This window comes from Cyclopterus lumpus, chromosome 1 (genome assembly GCF_009769545.1).
Source record: "Cyclopterus lumpus isolate fCycLum1 chromosome 1, fCycLum1.pri, whole genome shotgun sequence".
NCBI lineage: Eukaryota > Metazoa > Chordata > Actinopteri > Perciformes > Cyclopteridae > Cyclopterus > Cyclopterus lumpus.
In genome coordinates this window covers 11,909,740-11,923,595 of record NC_046966.1, presented here as the reverse complement: position 1 = coordinate 11,923,595, position 13,856 = coordinate 11,909,740, and the positions used below count along the sequence as shown (strand labels likewise).

At 42.4% G+C, this 13,856-nt stretch overlaps 2 protein-coding genes across 4 annotated transcripts; one reads left to right on the top strand and one right to left on the bottom strand.

The window, feature by feature from the left end:
• Positions 1–5,637: 5,637 nt before the first annotated feature.
• LOC117748747 (transcription factor jun-B-like) lies at positions 5,638–7,655 on the top strand. 2 transcript variants are annotated; one of them, XM_034560048.1, is made up of 2 exons: positions 5,638–6,129; positions 6,370–7,655. In XM_034560048.1, exon 2 carries the CDS (start codon positions 6,408–6,410, stop codon positions 7,314–7,316), a length of 909 nt encoding a protein of 302 aa, XP_034415939.1. In that variant the 5' UTR covers positions 5,638–6,129; positions 6,370–6,407; the 3' UTR covers positions 7,317–7,655. The 2 variants fall into 2 exon arrangements, with proteins under 2 accessions (XP_034415939.1, XP_034415097.1); XM_034559206.1 differs by having other exon boundaries at positions 5,638–7,655.
• Positions 7,656–8,743: 1,088 nt separating this feature from the next.
• Positions 8,744–12,671, bottom strand: prdx2 (peroxiredoxin 2). 2 transcript variants are annotated; one of them, XM_034561260.1, is made up of 6 exons: positions 12,539–12,671; positions 11,542–11,663; positions 11,268–11,421; positions 10,746–10,868; positions 9,644–9,774; positions 8,744–9,124 (listed from the first exon to the last, which is right to left on the bottom strand). In XM_034561260.1, the coding sequence occupies exons 2-6, from the start codon at positions 11,642–11,644 to the stop codon at positions 9,042–9,044; spliced, it is 594 nt and encodes a 197-aa protein (XP_034417151.1). In that variant the 5' UTR covers positions 11,645–11,663; positions 12,539–12,671; the 3' UTR covers positions 8,744–9,041. The 2 variants fall into 2 exon arrangements, with proteins under 2 accessions (XP_034417151.1, XP_034417955.1); XM_034562064.1 differs by having other exon boundaries at positions 12,525–12,627.
• Between the last annotated feature and the right edge of the window lie 1,185 nt (positions 12,672–13,856).

Here is a 13,856-nt window from a genome sequence, read left to right as displayed (position 1 = left end):
GGAGTTTTTTCTGATTCGATGTGAGGTCCTGGGACAGGGATGTCGTATGTGTACAGATTGTAAAGCCGTCTGAGGCAAATTTGTAATTTGTGATATTGGGCTATACAAAATAAACTGAATTGAAAATTAAATGAATATGTGTATGCAAACAGTAGAGAGAAAGGGGTGTTAGAGATTAAGGAATAGTTCTTGGAAATCTGGTTTCCTGAGTGTGTTTTTTGAGATTCAAACTTCTACTACAGAAATGCTCATTTCTTTCTCGTATATCAGTAACATAATCTATCATTATCAACTAAACCGTCATATGGCAACTCTAGAACGAGCAGTGGGGTAACATGGCAAAGCGTAAAGAGCCAGAGTAAATGAGTAAGATTTAACAAACAACGATATTCAAGTATACAGTAGTACTCCCCATAAAATTAGGGGATTTCCTTTTTCAACAAAGCATCATCCTAAGAATCTTGAATAAAAAGGAACCAAAACACTGAAAAACTATGATAGATATGCAAAAACATGCTTTCAAACAAGTGCATACAAGGAGATGTTCAATCTACATTATTCACCCTATGCGGAGTCCAAACTTAATTATAAAGGCGTTGTAAAGAATTGTCAAAGAGATGTGTAAACGTCCAACAATACCATTCTCACATTAATTAGTTGAGCATAAACACTGGCGTCTTGACAGGACTGGAGACTGGAGTCTCAGAGTGACACCATTACCCCTGTAAAAACCACAAGTTGTCATTTGTACACTTGTTCAGATAAATCAAACAACATATGATGTGCTCGTTCAGGTGCTGGTATTATTTAACCATTTGACAGCGCCAGATGAGCTGTCTCTCCCTGTTAACAGTCTTTATGCTAAGCTAAGCTAACTGGCTTTTGCCATTGCCTGCAGCTTGATATTCATTGAACAAGTATGAGTGTGTCATTGATCTTACCATTTAACTATTCCTTTAAGAGTGTGACTCAGACTTGTATAATGGACATGTGTTAGCATATTAGCAAACATAAATAATTCATTTGTTTTATAACGAATACCTTAAAGAAATCCATAGCAACCCAACACACTGCAGATGATTGATACATAATGCCGAACAACGAGGTTTACACAGCCATGAGTAATGTGACTTACAAAGGTATCTGACATCCTGTATGAAGAGCTGTAGGTCCACTAATACTTGTCCTATTAAAGGATGGGCCCACAAAGCATAAGCAGACTCAACGTTGATCTGAACCTTTTCAAGCCCACCATTGCCACACTGGCACCGCAGCTGGCCCATTACAGCAACTTATTGAGGAAATGAAAATGTGGTGTACCCAAATCCTCCACACCCTGGCCTCCCGCCACCTCACATTCACTTCTCCTATTTTTTTCTGAAAGAGGAAGTCTCAGCAGAGGAGATACAGAGGAATCAAACATTCGCAATATATCCCACCTCTCCTCCATGACCCACCAATTTAGAGCAAATCAGTTGGCATCTTTGTGTCGCTTATTGTAGCGTAAAACTAATACAGAAATGCCCAGGTGGCACTCTGCTGCCTAATACGATATATATTGTTTTGTACGAGGTTAAAATGCATGAGACGATGTCTCAGCTGTGAGCAACCTTTTAGTCACTTACAGTATATTAGCCTTCATAGCCACAGTCACAGCAAACATATGATGTGTCTTGTTTGGGTGCGTTTGCAAAGGGAATGTTTGACCTCTTAAATCACCTCTGTCACTCAACTCTTACTCTCATTTGATACCAGCATCTCATTGCTAGCATTACTTCAAATCCAAGCCATGTTCCTGATTCTAAAACAAAGGACGCCAATAGACAAAATATATCAGAATAATAGCAATCCTTAAAGTTAACACTGCTATATGTTTACAGTCCCCCCCCCCCCCCACACACACACTCATAACCAAGTTCATATTTGTGTCTTTTTTTAAACAAAAAGACAGCTCAATTAATAAACCAAATGGGCATGCAAAATCAGATTAGACCTAATTAAACCCCCCACTTTGCCATTTTTACAGACTGGCAGAGTGACAGGGAGTTTAAGCAGTAGATGAAGGGGAAGTGGGAAGGACAGCTCCATATGCGTTGCGTCAGCCCGGGGGGACAGCTGGGTCCGACTGTCTTTTCCTGCCACACTCATTTGGCCCCAGCAATCATCCTGTCTTGTGCTAAAGGTCTCTCGTCGCTACAAGGCTCCTTGGCACTATCTGGGAGCTACAGACGAAGAATATGCTGATTAAACATGCCTTCATTAAAGCGATTACATGCACAAGGCGGTTCAATTTCCCACGGGCAGCCAGATAACGATGAGGGGGAAGAAGAAGAAAAGGGCTTTTGGTGCAGGGATGGGGTTCGGTTCATGGAGGAGAGGAGGGGGGAAAGAGGGATTGACGACGGCTGCTTGTTAGCGTTAATTTAAGTGACCCACACACACTCTTTAAGGACTAACAGTCTTCTGACTTAATATGCTGCTGTGTGAGCTGTCCTCTCCTCGCGGGGACAGCCAGCTTTTTGCCCCGACAAACACCCCTACCTGACTCACCACACCTACAGGCCGCTTCCAGGTCACAGAGTTTCCAGCGTGGAAGACCTTGCCAAAGATGCAGGAGCGACGTTACTTCTGGTTCATTTGATAAAGACGCCCAGTGTTTTAGTGCCTGAACAAGCTGCGGAGGTTGTGGTGGGAGGCAAGAAAGAGAGCAGGGAGTTAAAGTCGTGATGAAAGCCAAATGAACATCAGCAGCTTCCAGGCGCTCCGGAGTTGTGTCCTTTTCTGACAAAAGTTTTGTTTTTGAAGTGAGTGAAGGACAAACAAGATTTTTTCTTCTTCTTGGTTTCATTAAAACCAAATAAAGTGTTTGAGAAATTGCAGACAACCATCATATTGTAAATCCAAATCCCTATCTTGATTGAACTATCTCCAATTTCTCAATAACTCATCCTCACATCCCTTAATGATTTTGCAATCAATCTCTAGCTCGGTCAGCAGTCCTGGCTGGTTCCAGATCATTGAATTCTCAGTAAAAAAATATACTTGGGAAGCATGATTCATAACTGAGAGACCAGATGTGTTGTTGACATTTAGACTTTCTTATAAATGATACAGTACATTGTGACATATTCAATTATTTCCTATCACGTATACCACCCATAGTTCACTTTTCTCTCCCGGGCACAGCCAGCAGTTATCATGTGATGTGTCAACAGCCAATGGGAACAGAAAGGTTTCTTTATGGCTCAGCCACAGGCGCCATCTGTACCACCGGAGGTGATTGCACCTATATGCTTCTCTGTTGCTTTCATGTTTTTCATATTTCTGTTGCTGCTTCTGTTCTTTATTACCATACTGTCGACCTGAATCACACCAGCGCTCAAAGAAAGTGACAGAATTGCATGTATGAGGTGTTTGAACTGTGCGCCTGTGAATTCTGGTGCATAGCCGCATGAAATGATGTGCATGCGAGCAAGAAATTGTTCAGAGCCTCAGAGCCAATTAAGGGTCTCGAGTAAAAAAGTCTGACTTAAATAACACTATATATATTGTAGAGTTTATTTCCTGCACATTTAGCAACAATAAGCGAAACAGACTTCCGTATCGTCCTCACTCAATCGGATTTAAGGCCCGAGATTCTCAGTCACATATTCAGACAAAAACAGAAGAGTTGGCTGATAATATAATAAGCTTATGAAACATTTCTAAGAATCTTCCATATATTTATAATCTAATCAAATGCAAACATGTAACAAACCACATGCGATAAGAGGTCAGTTTTGTGACTATTGTAACCTTTAGTGAATTGGATGAGGTCACTCTGAAAGTGGAACTGACCACTAAGTGATACTTCACTCTGTTTCCCTGAAACTACTTCTGTTTCTGTTTCCCCCTGACGTTTCTCCTCACTGACAACGGCACATCAGACCACTGATTCAGTGGAAGGAGCTTGGTCCAAACTGACCGCCACCTAACATCTGGCCAAACCTCAACATTCGTTTCCCACAATCTGAGGGAGTGCACAGGATGCTGCTGATGTTGCTTCAGATATTCCCAAAAATTGTCTTGTTGTCATTGAAGTTAAAGAGAAATGCAGCATGTCTGGTGAAGACTAACTGGTACACCTGATTTCTGACTTCAGGTAAGGTGAGTGGTGAAAAGGTTCAACGGTTAACCTGGTCTTATTACATGAAGGAACCCCAATTCAAAAAGAAGAGCTTAACCGGATATTAACCTCATATTCAGATGTTATATTAATTATGGGAAAAGTAGGATCCTGTTTTTCTGGAACTTGACTCGTACTAAAAGTCTGGATATCTCAGATTATTTAATACATCCCTTGTGACTCCCCTAAATGTATGGTAGTGCAATACCAAAATGCTGGGGTGCCCCTTTAAAGCCCAAACTACAGACAATAAGTCAACAGAAGAAACTATAAAATGTCCATCAAATTCCACCAAAACAATCACACCATGAGTCCAACATTTAAGTAAATACCTAATTTACCAGTCCATGTCCTTGCTGACATCTCTCTTGTTGTGTACTTTACAGCAGACTGGCAGAAGACTATCTGTGAAAAGCACAATCGAAAATATATATACGAGTTGACTATTTCACCCACAGTGCAATTTTGCGAGACTCCCATTATCTTCAAACTGTTCAATGTTACGTCTCTTACGGGTCAGAGTTAGTGAGGACATAATGACTTTGCATTTTAGGTGAACTATTCCTTTAAAGTTATATAGAAATCACTTCAACTAAGAAAAGCCTTGTCTTATCTAAAATTAATACATTCAAAAAAGGTGGTAGATATTTTTTAAAGGATGAGGTGCTGCCATTATGAGAAAAACACTCAAACACACACGTGACCTGAGGATAGGTGGCAAGTCGAACTACGAGACGATATGAACGTGCGTAGGCGCATGGCCCTCTGGGAAGTGATTCAGAGGTCATTACCATATAGAGAAGACAAAGACGTCCTTCTATCAAACAGGTGTTCAGTCCAGGGGACATGCCTTTCCTCTATTTCCTCATTTGTTTCTGCTCCCTTAATTCTGATTAAGTTCAGTGCACTTTATAAAAACAGTGAAGTCGAGGAGAAGAAAAGAAAAAACACTGCCTTGAGTCAGCTTCAATTACTACTTTTTAATGGTTAATGATAGGCAACAACTACCTTTTTGATACAATATTAATTAGAAGTACCGTGTTTTGGTGAGCAACTCGTGTTATGAGTATACAGCCGATTCACTCTTTCCATCGGTGAACATAGGCTAAACTATAAGTTTATCTTTAAATATTAAATATGTCTATCATACGAGTTGTGTCTGATAACCCGAGCACATGTCTTACTTTGCCAGACAGACATTATCCTTCACGCATTTTTGAAGACATCACGCCCAAGAGTTTACGCCACCTCCCCGTCCTCTCCCTGCCTGCGGGGTGAAGGCAGACAGCAGCACCTCCCCCGCCTCCCACATCCCGGAGCGCTGGAAGCGGGCCAACATGGGATTGGCTTCCCGCTCCTGTCAGGGAGGAACTGGTGCGCCAGGACACCCAAATATGGACTGTCCGATATCAGTTTGGATCGCATGACTCAGCATCAGACTATATATCCTCCCCGCTGGGGATTGTTGTTTAGAGTGGAAGGCAAAGCGGTTGTTGGAAGTGTTTTTGGGTTCCCCAGACCTCCAGTTAGAAAAGGCTCCTTGTGTTTTTTTGGATGACTTTTGAGTTGTGAGACAAATGCAAACTGACTCGTTAATAAACGGAAAGGAGTGTGGATGTGCACTTACATCTTGCGTTCACCCATCTTGAGTTTCCCTCACGCCGAAAAGGCCTCGTCTGTTGACAGACCTTCATCCTGGCAACGACGTCAGCAAGTGTGTCTGACTTCCCGGAGGCGGGGACCACAGCGGTAACAACCAATCAGAAGGCTGGTTGGAGCGCATGAGGAGCTGGATGATATAAGTACAGCAAAGCGCGTCTGCGGCTTGTCAGTACAGAGGAAACAGAAGAAAAGCTCAGTTTCAGAGCAGAAAAGACTCTCCTACACACGAGTGGAATCAAAACATCTGAATTAGTCACTGGACTCCGCTTTGAATTCAACTAAAGACACAAATCGACGACTTGGTACAGTACAGTTCCACTATTTTGGAAGTTTTGCTCTGTTTTTGATAGCTTTGGTCTTCAGTATAATAATACAGCGGGACTTTGTGCTGGAGATTGAGTCAATTGGGACACTAAAGCCTCGGTGTCCACGCAGCATCTTTGCAGCGCACTCTTGTATTTGACTTGTATTTTGAAATATGTCCACAATAATGGAACAACCTTTTTATGACGACTCGTTTCTCTCTGCTTATGGCCATCCAGGCGCAGCCCTGCCAGACTACAAGCTGCTAAAGCAGAATATGAACTTGAACTTCTCCGATTCATATCGAAACTCAAACTTCAAGCCACAGCACCTGCGTGCCGATAGTGATTTCTATTCGGCCGGGGCGACGGACGTGGGCTCATTGAAGCTCGCCTCTCCGGAACTGGAGCGACTGATCATCCAGAACAGCAACGGGGTCATCACTACGACGCCGACACCTACACAGTTCTTCTACAACCGCGGGATCACAGAGGAGCAGGAAGGCTTCGCTGAAGGTTTTGTTAAAGCGCTGGACGACCTCCACAAGATGAACCAGATGGCTCCTCCAAACGTGTCCATCGGCGGCGTTGCCTGTGGTGTCCCCGGTGGGGTTGTGTGCTCGGCTCCAGCCTCGGTATTCGGCTCATCCATGCAGCATGAAGCGCTCGAGTACACCACCCTGAGCAGCTGCGCCACGAACCCCGGGCTGTCATCTGCGGCCAGCTATCCCTCCACCACCATCAGCTACCTGCCGCACCACCAGTACCACCAGCATCCCCAAGCCATTGCGCACGGGTCCCACCATTTCCAGCACTCGCTGGCCAGTGTGGGCATCCACTCGCAGCGGTTCGGCGGGTTGAAAGAGGAGCCTCAGACGGTCCCGGACATGCTGAGCAGCGACGGGTCTCCGCCGATGTCCCCCATCGATTTGGAGAACCAGGACCGCATGAAAACTGAGCGCAAGCGGCTGAGGAACCGGCTCGCAGCGTCAAAGTGTCGGAGGCGCAAACTGGAGCGCATCTCTCGTCTGGAAGACAAGGTGAAAGTGCTGAAAACGGACAACGCCGGGCTGTCAAACACGGCGTCTGTGCTGCGGGACCAGGTGGCCCAACTCAAACAGAAAGTCATGACACATGTGAGCAGTGGCTGCCAGCTCATGTTGGCGCCCAAAGTGAAGTCTTATTGAAGAAACAATGCACTTTTTAAAACACTGGACAAGAACTGCACTGACAATACAATGGACATTGACTTTATACATTGTCTGTACGAGAGAACTGGACCAATGTGGTTTCTACGGCTGAAAGAGGCGCAGCAGAAATCATACAAGACTAAAACACTTAGGGCATTTTTTAATACGTTTTTAAAAGTGTCGTCTTGGCTTTGCCTGTTTACATTTTACTTTAATTACGATCTGTGATACATTCATATGTAAGTTATTTGTGTTCGTCGGGTTGACCCGGATGAGCCTGTTTTTTTTTTTTTACTTGTACAGTATATATTTAAGTAAATGAAATTATGAAACTAAGATGTGTTGTTTCTTCCAGAGGTTATGTTATGAAAAAAATGTCACCGCTTAGGGTTATTACGGCAATTATCGTTAACATGACCACAATATCGCCGGTGATCTCTTGTCAGCAGTTAGGGGTTTGCTTGACGTTGGAGACGTCCCAGCGTAGGATAGTTTCCCAATTGACGCACATACGTCAGTCCATATATGGTCAACTTGCTTTCAAACGTCACAATGAAAAGGTTTCCGGGAACTCCCTCCTACACTGCCCGTCATACACGCTGCGCCATACACGCTGCGCTCTCCCCTGCGCACCGCAACGCGTGTGCGTGTGAATGAGAGGCTCGTCAATGAGGGGTTTGAGTTACGGGAGTTTCCCCATTCTGCTTTCAATTTCCCAAAACAAGTCGTGAGAACAAGCTCAGGAAAATAAGTTTATAAAAACAAAACAAGCTTTCTATTTGATTAAGAGCTAGTTTGAAATTACAATAAGTGGTGTTAGAAACACAGTTTGAAGACATGAGTAGAGGTCACCAATTACATGTGGCAATCACCCAATAATTAATGTATAAACTATGACCCCAAAATCAGGATTGTGCCCTCTGAAGAGTGATATAATCCAACCATTACTTCAGTAAATAACAAGGTGGATTGGGTGTCTTCAAAATATTACTTAACACAAATAACTCAAGTCATTTCAATGGAAAGATTGTAGGATACATACAGATGACTCTTCTGTAAGACGTATCTGGAGCTAGGACCGTCACGCAGGTCGGTTTACACACACAGAACAATCCAATCTTTCCCAATGAGCTAGTGCCATTTGGCAATGTCAGGTTGAGTCAAACTCAGTAACTAACATTTCACCGCCTTGTGACGTACTCTGATCCGTAGCCAGGCTCAGGGCCTAAAACCGATTCAAAGACTTAATCCCCCAAAAAAAAAAAAAGTCTGGCATAATTCTTCGAAGTTGTTAAATCACTGAACTATAGGCACCCTGAAAAATATACAGGAACTATGGCGCCATCTAGAGGGCACAAGTGGAATGAGGTTCACAATATAAGGTACATCAGTTCTGCTACATCCGCCAGACAAAACACGTCACAATTGATTCAATGTTTTAATAAAGATGGTAGCAAATCATTAAATTACAGCAAGGAAAAATATCAATACTTTTCTGAAAATGGAACAAAACAACTGTAGTTTCAGTGCTGAGAATATGAGGTTGCCCCATCAATTGTACACTGGACGCACAAAGAGAAAAGATTTGCTACTAAAGATTTATCTAACCAGTTTAGAAATTGTCGGGTTTAATAGATTGGACGCCATTTGATACTGCTTCACAGGAACACCTCATCTGAAGGCAAGTGTTACGATTAGGAAGTCGACAGAAGACAATCACGTTTACTGCTTGGAGAAGAAGTCTTTGCTCTTTACAATGTCGGGAATGATGGTGTCACTTCCAGGTTTCCAGCCAGCAGGGCACACTGTGTGGGAGGGAGGAGGAACCAAGTTTAGTACAAGGTGTAAGGGACAGTGAACTTTACTTACCATGAAAACAAAGTACATGTGTGAATACCCCATAGGGTAAACCATAAATTCAAGGGTTTGTCCAGGCAACCTCATTTAAAAAATGGTTTTCCTAACTGTTTACACACTAGCTGTGATATGTACAAAGTATCTAAATAACATAAAATCTGCATTTCGATTAAATGCTAATGAGATTACGAAAAGTCAGATAAAAAACAAAGTTAACCAAGCACCTGGCAACTTAAAATAATCTATGTGGCTGATGAGCCTTGTGCACCACTGAAGGTTAAAAATGAATTCAATGATTATAAAACAACTATTAAACCAAACAGAAACTAATCTGCTTCTACCGACTACATTTTTAAGAGCCGAAGCAAAAGGTCAACATAATTTAGTTATACATTTATGATATAATTTCCTGTACAAAGCAGTTTAAAAAAAAAAAAAGGCAGTATGTTGACAAGGATTTTACTCACCCTCTCCATATTTGTCAGTGTGCTGGAAGGCCTGGACCAGGCGCAGAGTCTCATCCACAGAGCGACCCACAGGCAAGTCATTGATTGTGATCTGCCTCAAGATGCCCTTGTCGTCAATCACAAACAGACCCCTGACAGGCACAAATTAAGAGTAAGTATTGCACAACAGACATTACTGATCATTGGTGACTTTTGTCCCAAGATGCACAAACACTGACTGAGATGGCCTACTGGCCAAGTTATTGTTGTGTATACTGTAGTCATAAGGAACAGTTTCACCATCCCAGAACAATCATTACATCTACGTTTGTCAGTCTCGCCACATGCTTAAAAAGGGACAACTTGGATGTTTTGAAGTGGAGTTGTATGAGGTACACATTCATAGTAAGTAGATAGACAGAAGGAGCAGCACCGGAGCAAAGCAACGTACTACCGTGGACGGCGACAGCAGCAAAACATAGTTTAGCACCTAAAAAAACAAATCAATATCACCTTAACAGTACCCCATATTTAGAATATGTTCACCGCTTTATTTTGACGGTTATCAGACAGCTTTTTATGAGAAACTGGAGTCATTATTTACATTTAGTAATTTTACATTGCAGAACACAGGAGTTGCTGGTTTGATTGCCTAGTTTGTTTGTGTTATTGTGCGACTTTGGTTAATCCGAACTAACCCTTTAAACCACAGAAGTCACACAAATAAATTAAGCAATCAAGGTAGCAGTAAACCAGCAACTCTTATTCTGTGAGGTAAAATTACTGTTTTTGTCAATGAGTCCTACAGCTCTGAAAAAAGCATAGATAAATATAATGGCTTCAGTTCCTTGTCGGAAAGATGTCTGACGGCAAGGTAAAACAGTGGAACTATTCTCAACATGGCGTGTACTTAAAGTATTATTGACAACTTTTAGGTGGGCCTTTCTTTTAGGTGGCTAAAAATGCCTCAGCCGACAGCAGTACATTGCTTTGCTCCCATGCCCGTACTCCTGTCTATTACTCCAACCTGGGGCTGTGCCAACCGCCATTTACTTATATCAAGCTCGCACTCCAGTGGCCTGTCATTTAAAACTTATTATAAAGACAGGCAGGTTTTCCTGACCTGTACGCAATGCCGTCATCCTCCTTCAGTACACCATAGTCTCTGGAGATAGTCTTGGTGAGGTCTGCCACAAGGGGGATTTTCATGGTACCCAGACCTCCCTGCTTCCTTGGCGTGTTGATCCTGTAGGGAATGAATAAAATATAAATGGCAAATCCAAAACAAATTAATGGACAAGCAAACTGACAGTTTTACTCTCACTTCTGATGTACTGAACATAAAGCATGTCAAAATCTAAACTCACATCTAGACCCAATGCAGAGACCGTTACCGCAGAACTTATCAAGACTACGCAGAGAAGCACAGTGACAGGAGATAAGCAGTGCTGCTTCAGATCGGCCAAAAACAGTTTCACTCAGCAGAGTTATAAGAATTTGCCAATTCACACTGTCTTGATCCAATATTTGTATTTTCCTACACAGCTCCCAGTATACACAAGCCTTAAAGTAGGTCACGGTCAGAAATAGTTAACTTAACAAACCAGCTTTTTCTCAAGGATAACAGTAACATTATTTTTCTCACCATGCCAAGTGACTGAAGTGAGAGTCTACAGAGCAGCCGATCACCTCACAACCGAGACTGCGGAACTCCTCAGCCCTGTCGCTGAAAGCCACGATCTCAGTGGGACACACAAAAGTGAAGTCCAGTGGGTAGAAGAAGAAGATCACATACTTCCCTTAAGAGCACAGGAGGAGAAGAGGGGACATGTATTGAAACTGATCAATCCATTTTAGATGGGACATAAAAAGTAAAAAACAAAAAAAACACAATCTGTGAAATAATAAGGCCAAGTTACCTTTGTAGTCTGACAGCTTGATGTCCTTGAACTGTCCGTCCACTACAGCTGTGGCTTTGAAGTCTGGGGCAGGCTTGCCAATCTTAGCATTTCCAGAGGACATGGTGATTATTGCCAAATGACTGAGGGAGATACAGCACATATTAATTATGAATGCTCATATAAAAGCCTAAAAGACACAGCCAGTTTTCACAGCTCAAAACCTGGTTCCGTTAGGAAAACCGTGTAAAGTCACATGCAAGTCATGTTAAGCCCGCGAGGAACAACAGCCGATTAAGAAGCTTACGCAACCATGATACATTAAAAGAAAATGAGCTCGAGGATACACGTTTATACATCTTGGATACATGATTTATAAAAACGGTGTTATTTTTATTATTTTTTTCTAAATCAAGCTTTAATCTTTGCAATTATATAGAAAAGTAGGCTGTAATTCGTTCACACACGCACTAAAGAAAATATTGATCCAACCAGGCCTTCACAGCAGCCATGAGCTAACGTGAGTGACTTTTTTTAAATAGCTGCAGTTTTACGTAAAATCAACAATGTGTGCGTGTAAAGAAAACTCATGTCACTTTCCTCGTCATGATTCAAGACCAGACCGAAGCTAACAATCCTTTGTCGGCTTACAGAGAGATACCACAGTAGTAGACACTGCTTGGTCAAAGTTCAGCTCCGTAGGTCAACGCTTCACAATCTAAAGTCGCTTCTCAAAAGGAGGTGGCATGCAATAAAAGTTGCACAAAGCGAGGACCAGTCTCTGCCGTCAGCTGCAGTCCCGGAACAAAGACAGAAACAGGCCCAGATACTTAAGGAGGAGCCGAGCCACTGACCAGCACTGCCTGGCTAGCTTAACGTTAGCTCGGTGTAGTAAACCCGGTCCTTTGTTGCCTCTCTGCTGCGGGACAAGAAGCTGCTGCTCCGCTCGAGCTCAGCAGACACTCAAGGTGAACGTTTAGCGGTCAGGCGTCAAACAAACGCACATTTTGCAACTCACCTGTCTTCAAACGAAGCCGAGGAGAAGTTCGCAGAGCGGTGGTCTGCTGCTGGCAGGAGGAGAGCACTCAGAGGAGGGAAGGGACGGTTAAGTGCAAGAAGTGGGCAGGGCCAGTTTAGATCCCCGGAAGTGAATATGGTTTATTTCAAAGTAAAGGTTGAGATTAGTGCGTGTATTCGGTGTTGCTTTGAGGGCAGGTGAACCAAATTGGTTGATTAGAAATACATTCATTGCATACATTCACTTTATGTATATATAACTTCAAATTAGATACAGTGTATTTACTTTTATGTTGTAAGAATGTTAAAGTAGGCATGCTTTACTTGAAGTATCCATGTTATTCTACTTCCTACTTTAGCTCCTCAACAGTTCAGAGGGAAACATTGCACTTTTTGATATAACAGAAAATACTATCTGTAAATTGAAGACACAATGTACCATTTGTTTCACCCCAAGATCCATTTAGAAGCTGTTCTAGAGCTTTTGCCAATATCACATGGCAGTCCTCATCTGTATATTTAGTTTATTCTGTTGAAAATAGACTTTTTATCCATAGGGACTTACAATAAGTGCATTCAACCATGAGTACTCGAACAACAATAATCAAGAAAGAACAATTTCTTCAAGAAAGCCAAACTCCAAAATACTATAAGTAAGTGCATATATGTGCTACTAAAGTGTTACTTTCTTTATTCAAGGTATAGTCAGAAAAGATGTGTTTTTAGTTTCTGGTGGAAGATGTAGAGAGTTTCTGTTGTATTGATGTCAATGGGGAGCTCATTACACTTGCCAGGACAGCAAACAGAATGTTTAGCTCACAGTGACGAAGCTACAAGCCGGTGTAAGGTTTTACATAATAAGAGATAATGACTGATCATGCAGACCAAAAGTTTGACAGGTTCATGGCATTTTGTCGTCACTCTAGAACTAGGAGGAGCAAATCAGATCCTCTTAAAGAACTTGTTGACACAGCCCACCGGCTCACTGCTGTTCTCCACTACAACCTTTAAACAGACAGACAGACAGACCTTAAGTCTCCAGGTCTGCTGGTTATGGCTGCTCTGAATACGAAAGAAGCAAGTTTTTTTTTTGTCCACAGTTCATCAGATAATTGAGTGGCCGACCCAACATGTCCACAATGAATTTCATCTGATCATATTCATGGTCCTCAGGAAAAAACAGGCAGCTCAGAGCACGCTTTGCAGCCACCACTAAATTGTAAATATATAAAATTATAGTTCTGACAAAAGTAACATTTGATGTATACCTAAATGTAGAAACCCTTCAGGTCAGAAATAGCTATTTCATCTCACCAGAG